This window comes from Sarcophilus harrisii, chromosome 4 (assembly GCF_902635505.1).
Source record: "Sarcophilus harrisii chromosome 4, mSarHar1.11, whole genome shotgun sequence".
Taxonomy (NCBI): domain Eukaryota; kingdom Metazoa; phylum Chordata; class Mammalia; order Dasyuromorphia; family Dasyuridae; genus Sarcophilus; species Sarcophilus harrisii.
The window spans coordinates 392,759,502-392,772,534 of record NC_045429.1 but is presented as its reverse complement, the minus strand read 5'-3'; the positions used below and the strand labels follow the sequence as shown (position 1 = coordinate 392,772,534).

General features: G+C 32.4%; 1 protein-coding gene across 5 annotated transcripts in view; it reads right to left on the bottom strand.

Moving 5' to 3' along the window:
* Positions 1-13,033, bottom strand: part of CCDC18 (coiled-coil domain containing 18) — a 91,225-nt gene that overhangs the window by 63,690 nt on the left and 14,502 nt on the right. For all 5 annotated transcript variants that reach the window (XM_023503381.2, XM_031967091.1, XM_031967095.1 and 2 more), the window contains 3 exons: positions 5,485-5,581; positions 1,859-1,980; positions 295-586 (listed from right to left, as the gene is read on the bottom strand). In XM_023503381.2, the coding sequence (XP_023359149.1) occupies positions 295-586; positions 1,859-1,980; positions 5,485-5,581 (511 nt within the window). The remainder of the gene's footprint in view (positions 1-294; positions 587-1,858; positions 1,981-5,484; positions 5,582-13,033) is intronic.

Genomic DNA, 13,033 nt, shown 5'->3' with positions numbered 1-13,033 from the left:
TGATGAAACTAACTGTCATGTGGTGACTTGAAAAAGATAAGACATAGCACATGCTTCATGAAAGAAGAGTGAATAGAGATTTTAAGGGATAGAAAGCAGGCATTAGGTTCAAGAGAATGTGTGAAGAAGAGTACTAGATAGGTATAAGAAGAAAAGAGAATCAGCAGAATGAGATCAACCAAGCAAAGCAACCACAGCATGATACTATATCTGGTAAAGCACCTAAGGAGAATTTTCTTTTCCTGTTATATAAAGAACTAGATGTGGATAGGTTATATTTTTAAACAGACTTACTGGCAACTGGGAAATAATCATTTCCAAACTGCTTAGTTCTTGCCTTGAATCTTCAATTTCACTCTGACACAAACTCAGTCGCTCATTCTGCTTTGTAATAAGGACTTTTAATTCTCTGTTTTCATTCACTAGAGCAAGTTTTTCTCTAAGAATTTCTTCTTTGTCCTCTAACTCATTCTCCAGTTTTAGGATGTTTTGTTTAGACTCAGTTAATTGTGACATGATCTCAGAATTTTTCAAAACCATATTCCTTATTCTTTCTTTTCCATCATTATTTTCATCCTTTAATTGCCTATGAAGGAAAAAAAAAAAAGAAAAAATGAACTGAGGATAAGGATATTCTCTTTTTTAATAATCATTCTTAACACCATCTTTTAACTTATTAAAATAAAAAAACACTTTCAAATAAAATCATATAATTAGAATAATTTAATATTTTAATGATCTTTTTATTCTTATTTTAAAGTGCATTCCAAGAAAGCTGACTGCAAAACATTTCTCATAACACAAAGGATACTTTAATTTCCCAGGCTAAGAATTAAAGAACACAACAGAAAACCACAGATTATTATTCTCAACTATAAAATACTTTTCTGAAGCAGATAATGTTCTATTGATCTTTAAAGGACTTGACTCAATGAGAGGGTAAGAATTTAAACTCTGCAACTTATAAGAAGGAGCAAATAGAGAAAACTGATTCTAAGATTAAAATAAGCATTAGCTGCTAAAACAGAAAGCTACATAATGAACTGTTTTTTCTTTCTTAGAAAAATACAAAATGTATTTTTTTTTTTAAAAAAGAAAGCATCTTTTGTGTGTTTACTGATCCATTCCTTGAATTGGGTTAAATAAAATTTATTTTTGATGTACAAGCAATAGTTTATCAAGTAATACAAATTATTCTTATTTCAAATTATTATATCAATTCTTTAAGTATAAAATAGATATAAAGATATGCAAAAAAGTGTGAATCAACACATTAAGCTAACATCTGAAATTAAAACAACTTTATACCATATGGGTATTTATAACAAAGAAAAATGTAGACTTTGCATTTAAAGTATGCTAGCTACATGAAACAAATTACATAAACATCCTATTTTTCACAAGCTTTTTGATAAGTAAGAGTAGAGGAGAAAAATTGTTATGGAGACCAAATTCTTTAATGGTATTATTTGGATGTTCTGGGGTTTTTTGTTTTTAAGCCAGAAATAAATACAAAATACAATGTGGACAGTTGGTTAATTGACACAACTTTAATAAAAATGTTCATTTCTATACTGAAAACAATTAAAATCTCTATTAAATAAAAAAATCCTAAATTCTTATCAACATAATATTCATTTATGCTAACAAATTATATCATTTTTATTTCACCTATCTTATTCCTGGAAATTTTTTATTTAAGCTTATAAAGATGTTGGGAAATTGCTATTCTTAACAAATCAAGGCCACCCTTAGTCCTTGCAGAGAATTTGGTTTTCTTTTTTTGTTGTTGTTTTCATCTTAATAGAACTGTCTTTTCAGTTCTTTGTAATGTGTCCATTGCAGATACACAGCATACCTCAACTTGTCTTTCATGGATTCCAAGTCCTCTTTGTATACAACACATTTTTCCTGTAATCTTTTATTTTCTTTTTCACAATTTACTAGATTTTTCTCTAACAGCTCTTCTTCAGCTTGAACCTGAAATGTTAAATGAAATGAAAACACTAACATTAAAATTGTGACATGATTTAAGCATCCTTTAAGCAACCTGGGTTCTAAAATGTGTAAAGAGGGCTGATGTATTCTGAGCATTCACTAAAACAAGAGTCCCCAGTATTTCTAAACAAAGAGTTGGGCTTTTTTTCCTTTCCCTAAAACACTTGAGCTTATGGGAAGAAGAGAAAGTTTACTTAAATTTGAAATGCAGTGCAGAGATGGAAGAGAGGAGGTCTTTATCAACTCTCATCTCCTCAAAGAGAAGTTATTATTATTCAGAATCCATCCTGAGGGCAACAGTTCTTTGCTTTTAAAGAACCCCAATGGGCAAACCATCTGAAAAAGCATTCAGTGAAAGCAATACCATAATTAATAGTTAATGTTATAAAGTTATGCCACAATGCAAGCAAATATAAATTTCAGATTAAAAATGAAGCAATTTGTCTTCTAGCTTTTTCCCAATCTTCACTCTCCTAATTCCTAAAAGGGGAACCTTTCATGGCAACTATGCTTCTCTGCTGCTACAAAAGATCAATCACTAACATCCTTAATGCTTTGCAGCAAATGCCTTTAGAAGCAAATACTCACAATTCTGCAACTGTGTTATCAAATTGAGTGAAAACTCACCTGCCCAGTCTTATTCCCTTAGGAGATAGTTCTATAGCTTTACAAAAGCAGACATGATTATCACTAAGATGTAAAGGCAATTATTATCTCTTCTCTAAGGAATATTTGTATGAAGCAGAAAACAAACCTACCCCTAGTCAAAAGAATATATTTTTTTTTACTGTCAAATCCTGACTTTTTTTTTTTTTTCACTTTTCTGCACCTGGCATTGTTAACCCTTCCCTTTCATTGAAATGCTTTTTTTCTTCCTTGATATGTGCTGGGCACTGTACCATCTTGGTTCTGCTTCTTTTTTTTTTTTTTTTACTCTTTTGAGTGACTTTTCTTCTTAGCGTTTTAACTGTAGGAATTTCCTGCTAGATTTTGGCTACTATTTCTCTTAAAGGTTTCTTTCCTTCCTCAAAATCTTCCTGCTTCTTTCATTTGCCCTCCTCATGTATAACTGTCATATCTCCCAAGTAGAATGTGAGCTTGAGGGCAGAGAAAATCATTTTTATCTTTGTATCTTCCATGTTTAACATATGCTTGCACTCAAGCCCTTAAACATTTGCTGAATTGAATTGCAGAGTTCATTAATACTCTGCTTTCAAATCCCTCCACTGGGTTTTGTGGAGGGAGGATGGATTTGGTAAAATTTAAAACCACTCTTTGATAATTTCCACATTTATATCTCTTCTAAATGTGTATTTTCATCTGAGTTCCAATTAATACCACCAACAGCCTACTAAGCATTTCCAGTACCTCCTTAGATTCAATGTATCCAAAATTAACTTCATCTTGTTGCTCCTCAAACTGGTAATCCTGCTAACTCCCACCTGTATCAATATTATTTTCTCATTTATTCATGCTAAAAAAAAAATTTAAAGTCCCTTTTGACTCATTCCTTTCAATCTTCCTCCAAACTTTGATTTAATGCTAATCTTTTATATTTGACCAATTTTGCAGATTTTTTTTTTTTTTTTTTTTTGATCTGCAAACCAGGAAGCTGGGCCAGTGATTTGGTCTATCAAGATTCTTATTCTTGTCTGATAGCTAGTGTGATAGCCGTTTCTCTACATTATGGATTATGCTTCTAATCATTGATTAAATTTATTATTGATTAAATCATTAATTAAAAAATAGATTGAAGTAGGAAGGGGAGTTGAGAGAAAATGAATTCTACAGTCACACATGGATAGCAAGCCTGAGAAACTGGGAATGTTGTACTAAAGTAATAGAGAAAGTGTATTGGGGAGAATCATTTGAAGGAAAAAGTAATGAGTTCTGTTGTAGTTCTGTGGAGTTTAAGATGTCTGTTGGAAATCCAACTTTGAGATGTTTGAAAGGCAATTGGAGAAGTAAGTTTGGAAGTCAGTAAAGGTTGGTGTAGGGTAAGAACATTGGAGAATCAGCATAAAGACAAATTAAATACATGAGAATTGATGGGAACACCAAGAGGGAAACAAGGTCCCAGAAAAGGACCTAAAGGGGCACTGATGATCAGAGAATGTGATGTACAAAAGAATCAAGCAAAAGGATAGAGAAGAAGCAGTTAGGCAGAAGAACTACCAGGAGAGTGGTATCTTAAAAACATTTAAGGAGAATGAGGTTTGAGAAAAGGCCTAAGATCTGGCAAATGAGAGAGCAGTGGTAACTTTGGAGACATTTTTAGATGAAGAAGAGTATGTGAGGACAGAAAGCAGAAGCACCTAATATTTACATACAAGGTTGTTTAATGAATGAACTACTTTAGCTTAAAGTGATAAAATAAGTGTCATAGAGACACTTCAAATTTATGTATTACAAGTTGTTATTTCTATGGGCAAGACCTCTTTAATCTGTTTTTATAAAAACAGTGTCCTATTTTTTATTTATCTAAGGTTTTGTGGCTTTCTCAAGATTCTATTAAAAGTGCTTAGTGTAAGTGGAATTTATAATTAGTAAGAAGTCTAGCTCTTATCAACAGATAATGTGTTAGTTTTCAAGGATCCTGTTAGTTTCAGGATGTGACTGGGGGTGGAAAAGAGAAAAGTCATATAAGAGAAAAGAAGAGAATGAAATGAAAATGACTAGGGAAAAGAAGGAAAGAAAGGAGATGGGGGAAAAAAAACAAGAAAAAACTAGAAAAGACAGAATAAGCCAGCCCAAGCAGGGATGAACAATCACAAGAGGACAACAGAAGAAGCTCTCCTCCTGCCCAGTCAGATGTCAGAAGATGGGTTATTGTATGGACATAACTAGCTACCCACCATCTTTCTTTTCATAACAGGAAGCTCCTAGGCCATGGGCCACTTCTGCTTTTTCTTAGAATTTACATGCTAATGGTGCTAAAATTACTATGCCAGTTCTCATTTAGCCTAAGTGGAACATCCAGCCCAAACACTTCAGCACTAACACCCCTTGCCCTGTTCCTAACCCCAGTCAATGAGCTCAGCTTCAGAGTCTCTTGTCTAAAAGAGTTGAAAGTTAAAGCACAATTATCAGACTGCTTACTGTCTTGAAGAATAGGCAGAAGGGAGAGGAGGGAGGAAGGGATTAAAAAATCATGTAATATGAAAAATTGTTTTCATATGCCATTGAGGGGGGAAAATAAAATAATATTTTTTTTAAAAAGAAAGTAAAGCAAAAACTGTGTGTCTTCATTCATTCATTCAACAAATATTTACCAAAAGCAAAAGAACTAAGAAACACTGCTGAGGGAAACTCAAAAGTTTATTATATTTTCAAGAGCACATTACATCTTATCATATTTACAAAAAGTAATCAATATATTTCATACAAATAACATACTCTGATTTTGCTGAAATTTAGTACAATAATTTTGTAATTCTAGACTGAACAATAATGACTAAAAGGCCCCCAGAATATGTTCTCTCTTACCCTTTCCAACTTTTCAGCTACTCTTTCTTTATATTCTTTGAAAGCTTTGCCCAATTCTTCAGCATTTTCCATTGCTTCATTCCTTTGCTGTTCGACCCTACAACATAAATATTTGGCCATTATAAAGGATTAAAAAATATATAATATCTGAAAAAGATAACTTTCTGAAATATCCTATAATATATGCTTTCCAATTTAATAACTCACAAAAATGTTAATGAAAATCTAAAAATTTACAATATTAAACTAAATTATAAAAGTGACCATGTTTAAAATTAAAAATAATTTCAGAATTTAAATGTACAAAAGCTAATTAAATCAAATGCAAATAACTATTCTTTAATAATTGCTTAAAAAACCCAATAACAACAAAAAAACCCCAACAATACTTTACTATTATAATCTAGACAGAAGTCATCTGGTTCAAATCTCTTATTTTATAGATGAGAAAGCTGGAGGGCATGGAGATAAAGGACTCGTGCAATATTACACAAGTTTAAATCATTTGAGGTGAATATATATATTCTTTGACTCCAGAGATACTGTGATTTCTGCTGAACTACACTAATTCTATTACCAATCTCCCATACAGTGTGTAATATGAGAAGCAGTATACCTTGGAACTTGCTTCCAGAAAAAAGTCCTTGATTTCAGCTTATTTTTTGGTTCTTTGATTATAACAAACATTATCACAAACCCTGAAATTCTGCATAAAGGTAGGATAATAATAAAAGCTCATTTATACTAAAGTATACTATACTATACTCACTAATACTAAAGTGTTATGGATAAGTAAATTCCCCAAAATACCTTAAGTTTAAATATTTAAGAAAGCAAAGCTGATCAAACTGTGCATATCTTTGATCCAGGAATATCTCTCCAGGCCCTGTACTCCAAAGAAATCATAAAAAGGAAGCACATGTAAAAAAATGTTTGTAGCACCCCTTTTTGTAGTGGCAAAGAACTAGAAACTTAGTGGATGTCCATCAGTTGAAGAATGGCTATAAATAAGTCATGGTATATGGATGTTATAGATTATTATAATATATAATATATATATAATTATATTATTATATTATATATTAATAATAATATATTATATTATTATTATTATATATATAGATTCTATAAGAAATGATCAGTGGGATGATTTCAGAAAGGCTGGATAGACTTACATGAATTGAAGCTAAGAGAAGTAAGTAGGACCAAGAGAACTTTGTACATTGCAACAAGAAGACAATGTGACGATCTTCAACAATGAAGTGATTCAGGGCAATTCTAATAGACTTGTGAAGAAGAGAGCCGTTTGCATACACAGAGAGGCCTATGAGGACTGAATGTGGATCACAATATAGTATTTTTGCTGTTGTTTGCTTGCTTTTTGTTTTCTTTTTTTCCCTTTTTGAACTGATTTTTCTTGTGCACCATGATAAATATGAAAATTGTACGTATTTAACATATATTGGACTTGCTATGTAGGGAAGGAGAGTGGGAGGAAGGGAGGGAAAAAAATTTGGAACACAAGGTTTTGCAAAGGTAATTATTGAAAACTATCTTTGCACACATTTTGAAAATAAAAAAGTTATTATTAAAAAACAGAAAGCAAAACTGTTTAATTTTCAATGGAAGTTATTCTTTAAAATATTACTGCCTTAGTAAAATAAACTAAGACTACAATTGTACTTCATAAAAAGATAGACATTCCTTCAAATGACCCCTGTTGCCTTCCTACCCTGTACAATTCTTATGCATATCCTTCTGTCAATAATCCTCCAAAGAAGACTCAAAGCATCCACCAGGATTCTTTCTCTTAATTTCTTCATACTAAATATCAATAGTACATGTGGGCTATCTAATAGTTATCTTTCAAACCTACTAAATAGACCACCTTAATTTCTTTTATAGCTAATATATTTCTTTAATGATATATATTATCCCACTTTTATATCTGTTTATTGTACATTTAATCATCTTTTATTGTTCAGAATTTCAAATCTCTCCCTCCCATCTTACTTTTCCTCCTCCCTCTCCTCCTGAGAAGGCAAGCAATAGTTTATTACACATGTGAAATTATGCAAAACATAATTTCAAATTACTCATATTATAAGGAAGGAAGGAAAAAGGGAGGGAGGGAGGGAAGCAGTGAAAGAAAGAGGGAAGGAAGGAGCAAGTGAAAATATTATATTTCGCCTGGAAAGACTTACATGAACAGATGCTGAGTGAAATAAGCAGAACCAAGAGAATATTGTACACAGTAAAAAGATCATGTGATGAATAACTATGATAGACTTGGCTCTTTTCAACACTGAAGTGATTCAAAGCAATTCATCTAGATTTGGGATGGAAATTGCCATCTGCACCTAGATATAAAACTATGGAGACTATATGTGGGTCAAAGCACAGTATTTTCACCTTTTTCAAATTATTGGTTTTGTTTGCTTTTTTTTTCTTTTTTGTGTTTTTTCCTTTTGATATGATTTTTCATGCACAGCATGATGAATATGGAAATGTTGTCTTAGGGACAACTTTATGCTGTCTTAGGGAGTAGTGAGCAGGGAGAGGGAAAAAATTTTGGAACATATGGTATTGGCAAAAGTGAAATGTTGAAAACTATCTTTGCATATATTTGGAAAAATAAAATACTATTAAAATTTTTTAAATGTTTTAAAATTATACTTCAACTTGCATTCAAGAGCTCATCAGTTCTCTGAAATTAATAACATTTTTCATCACGAGTCCTTCAGAACTGTCTTAGATCAAAGGCATGACAGTATTGATGAGTACCCAAAAGCCTATTAAGAGTCTTTTTGTTTTGCTTTGTTTTTTGCTGAGGTGACTGAAGTTAAGTGACTTGCCCAGGATCATATAGCTAGAAAATATTAAGTGTCTGAGGCAGGATTTGACGTCAAGTCCTCCTGACTTCAGGGCCGCTCTATCCACTGCACCATATAGGTGTCCCTAAGAGTCTTAATGATCAATTTGATCTTTTAAAAAATGGAAGTATACCAAGGAAAACCAATGCCCAAATTTCATACAGATATAATAAAGCTAAATTTCAGGCACAGAGTCAAGGTTTTGGAGATGTTTTCCTTTAGTTCACCCAGCATACCTTCTACACAACAACCTAGAAAACATGCCAGACCAAATTCAAAATGGGAAAACCCAGGAAAATGTCACAGTGAGTTAAATTTCCATGCTAGTAGATAATATTTCAAACCCAAGCTTAAGAACAGTCACCAAGTTTAAGACGACAATGACGGCTGTTGACCTGGGTGATGATAGAATTGCAGTGCCAGGTAGCATTCTAACTCGTAGGGACTGAAAGAGGGCCAAGACAATGTACCAGAGCAGGAAGTAAAAAAGGCAAAAAGAGAGCCCAGGGGACCCACAAACTAATGCCAGGTGCAAGAACTAATGCTATATTGTGGGTGGAGTTGTGAACGAATCCAACCATTTTGAAGAGTAGTTTGGAACTATGCTCAAAAAGTTATCAAACTGGATACCCTTTGATCCAGCAGTGTTACTACTGGGCTTATATCCCAAAGAGATCATAAAGAAGGGAAAGGGACCTGTATGTGCACGAATGTTTGTGGCAGCCCTTTTTGTAGTGGCGAAACTGGAAACTGAATGGATGTCCATCAGTTGGAGAATGGCTGAATAAATTGTGGTATATGAATATTATGGAATATTACTGTTCTGTAAGAAATGACCAACAGGATGATTTCAGAAAGGCCTGGAGAGACTTACACGAACTGATGCTGAGTGAAATGAGCAGGACCAGGAGATCATTATATACTTCAACAACAATACTATATGATGACCAGTTCTGATGGACCTGGCCATCCTCAGCAACGAGATCAACCAAATCATTTCCAATGGAGCAGTAATGAACTGAACCAACTACACCCAGAGTAAGAACTTTGGGAAATGACTAAAAGCCATTACATTGAATTCCCAATCCCTATATTTATGCCCACCTGCATTTTTGATTTCCTTCACAAGCTAACTGTACAATATTTCAGAGTCTGATTCTTTTTATACAGCAAAATAATGTTTTGGCCATATATACTTATTGTGTATCTAATTTATATTTTAATGTATTTAACATCTACTGGTCATCCTGCCATCTAGGGGAGGGGGTGGGGGGTAAGAGGTGAAAAATTGGAACAAGAGGTTTGGCAATTGTTAACGCTGTAAAGTTACCCATGCATATAACCTGTAAATAAAAGGCTATTAAAAAAAAAAAAAAAAACTAATGCTATAGAAGAAATGATGCTATATGGCAGGTATCCAGTTTCAACTGACAGACCCAGTAAAGAGAAAGTTATGAATGAGTAGGATCTTAACTGAATGCTAAATACAGAACAAATTCTGAAAACTTTGTTGTGTGCCTCTGAGCCCAGGAGCAGAGCAGACATTCAATTCTAATCTTTAGCCCAATAACATAAGCCTGCAATGGAATAACTAGGAAAAGCAACTAAGACAAAAGAGAAGGCAATCATTTAGTTGCTCTGAAGATGCAGAATCTCTCAGTAGGCTAACAGTGACTGAGTCAATCAGCAGTCTTTATTCAACTATACACAAGTCAATAGACTCAATTTGCAAAGCTCAGACTGAGAAAGCAATGGGGTGTGTGTGTGTGTGTGTGTGTGTGTGTGTGTGTGTGTATGTATCAAAAGGCATAGTGTTTACAAATTTTAGAAAATAAATGAGCTATGGGGATAAATAGACAGTAAATTAACTCTTCTCAGACCTAGATAAATCTAAGCACAAAATAAATATAAAAGAAGCAAAGAGAATTTTAGAAAAGTTAGATATAATAAGATTTATGACATGGAAGTTTACCTATTTTTCTCAGCTGCATAAAATACTGTCCCAAAAATTAATCATGTATTATTAGGACATAAAAAAAACCTCTCACAAACAAATGCAACTTAATCCTAAAGAATGAATGGATCAAAGAACAATTCAAAGAAGCAATCAATAATTTCATTAAAGATAATGACAAAGGAGACAATATATCAAAATTTGTACAATGCAGCAAAAGCAGTACTAAGGGGAAAACTTATATTTCTAAACATTTACAATGATAAGAGAGAAAAAGAGCAGATCAACAAATTTGACATGCAATAAAAAAATTAGAAAACCAACAAATTAAAAGCCCTCAATTAAACACTAAAGTAGACATCCTAAAAATCAAAGGTAAAGAAAATTGAAATAAAACCAACCCCTCCCCTAAAAAACGCCTAAGAAATAAAACTAGAAGCTGGGTTTTGTAAAAGACCTTGTTTAATTTTATTTTTAAAAAGAAGAAAATTAAATTACCAGAATCAAAAATAAAAAAGGGATTTTCCAACCAATGAAGATGAAATAAAAATGACAATCAGGAACTATTGTACCCAACTAAACACCAATAACACTGACAATCTTAATAAAATATATGAATATTTACAAGAATATAAATTGTTCATCTTAACAGGAAATAGAATACTTAAATAACCCTATCTTTAAAAAGAAAATCAAATAAATCATAAATGAACTCCTTAACCAAAACCCCCCAAATCCCTTAGGATTAAATAGATTTACAAGAGAATTCTACCACATATTTAAGGAACAGTTAAATTTCAATATTACATAAACTAAAAAACATAGGTAAAGAACTACCATATTCTATGACACAAATATAGTATTGATACTTAATCCAGAGAGAGCTAAAACAAAAAAAGATAGACCAATTTCACAAATAAATATTGATACCAAAATTTTAAAGAAAATATTAGCAAAAAGATTGCAGCAATATGTCACAAAGCTCATATGTTATGACTAACCTTGCATTTGTAGCAGGAATACAAGTCTGGTTCATTATTGGAAAAACTATAAGCATTACTGATCATATATAACAAAAACAACAAAAATCATAATTATTTCAATAGATGCAGAAAAAATTTTTGATTAAATACAATATCCATTCCTGTTTAAAAAAAAAAAAAACCCAGCAACACTAGAAAATATAGGAATAAATGGAGTTTTCCTTAAAGTGATAAGCAGTATCCATTTACAACTAAGAGCAAGCATTATTTATAATGTAGATAAGCTAGAAACCTTTCCAGTAAGAGTGAAGCAGGGATGTTCATTATCACCATTATTATTCAATATTGTACTAGAAAGGCTAACTATTGCAAAAAAATAAGAAAAATAAACTGACAATAAATAAAGGCAAAGAAGAAATAAAATTATCACTTTTTTCAGCTGATATATCATCAGAACTGGTTCATATAAGGAAGAATATATGCATGTCTGTCTATACCCAATATATATAATACATACACATACATATACATACACACACTCAGTTGGAAGGTAGGAGAGAAAAGCGATTAAAAAAAGGAGGGGGAGGTGATAAAAAGGAGGAGAGAGTAAAGAGGCAGTGGTCAGAAAGAAAATTCTTTTGAAGAGGAGGGTAAAAAGAGGGAAAGGACATCTTTTTTTCTTTAAAAAAATCCAAGTTGTTATATGGAGAATTATATAGGAGAGGTAACACAGAGCCAAGAGGGAGGGAGAGTGTGGACAAATATGATTATGTAAAAAAACAAGACATCAATAAAAACATATTTTAAAAGTTAATCTGTTCAACATACTCCTTGAGATCTGAAACTGTAAATTCAAGGCCTGTATCTTCTTTATTTTTTGTGAAGTGCCTTAGTTCAATAAGAGAGAGAGAGAGAGAGAGAGAGAGAGAGAAAGAGAAATAAAGAGAGAGAGAGAGAGAGAGAGAGGGAGGGAGAGAGAGAAGAGAGAGAGAGAGAGAGAGAAGTATAAATAGAAGAAAACAGAATGGAGAAAACTGCATAGTTAGTAATCATTAACTGTGCAAGACAAAGGGATGAATTCACCCATAAAACAGAAACAGACAGCAAAATAGATTAGAAACTAGAAGCACAATAAACATTGTTTATAAAGGACACACTTGAAATAGAAAAGCCATTAACACAAAGTTAAAATATATGGCTGGAGCACAATCTATTATGCTTCAGCTAAAGTAAAAGAAAGCAATTATGATCTCAGACAAAGCAAAAGCAAAAATAGCCCTAACTAAAAGGGATAAAAGGTATCTAGAGACAATGAAGTAATAATATCAAAAATTTTACAGTTTCTCAATTAAAAGCCTCATTTTTCATAAAACAATGCAGCCAGGATTAGAAGGGAAGCATAAAACTGGGGAAAAATTTTTACATACAAGGGCCTCATTTCTAAAACAGAAAATTGACTCAAAATTATAATACAAGCCATTCTCCAATTGATAAATGGTCAAAAGAACAATTTTCAGATAGAGAAATCAAAGCCATTTCCAGTCATATGAAAATGCTCTAAATCACTATTGATTAGAGAAATGAAAATTAAGACAACTGAGGTACTACTACACACTCTGAGATTGGCTAAGATGACAGGAAAAAATAATGATAAAGGTTGGAGGGGATATGGGAAAACTGGGACACTGATACATTGCTGGTGAAGTTGTGAATTAATCCAACCATTCTGGAGAGTAATT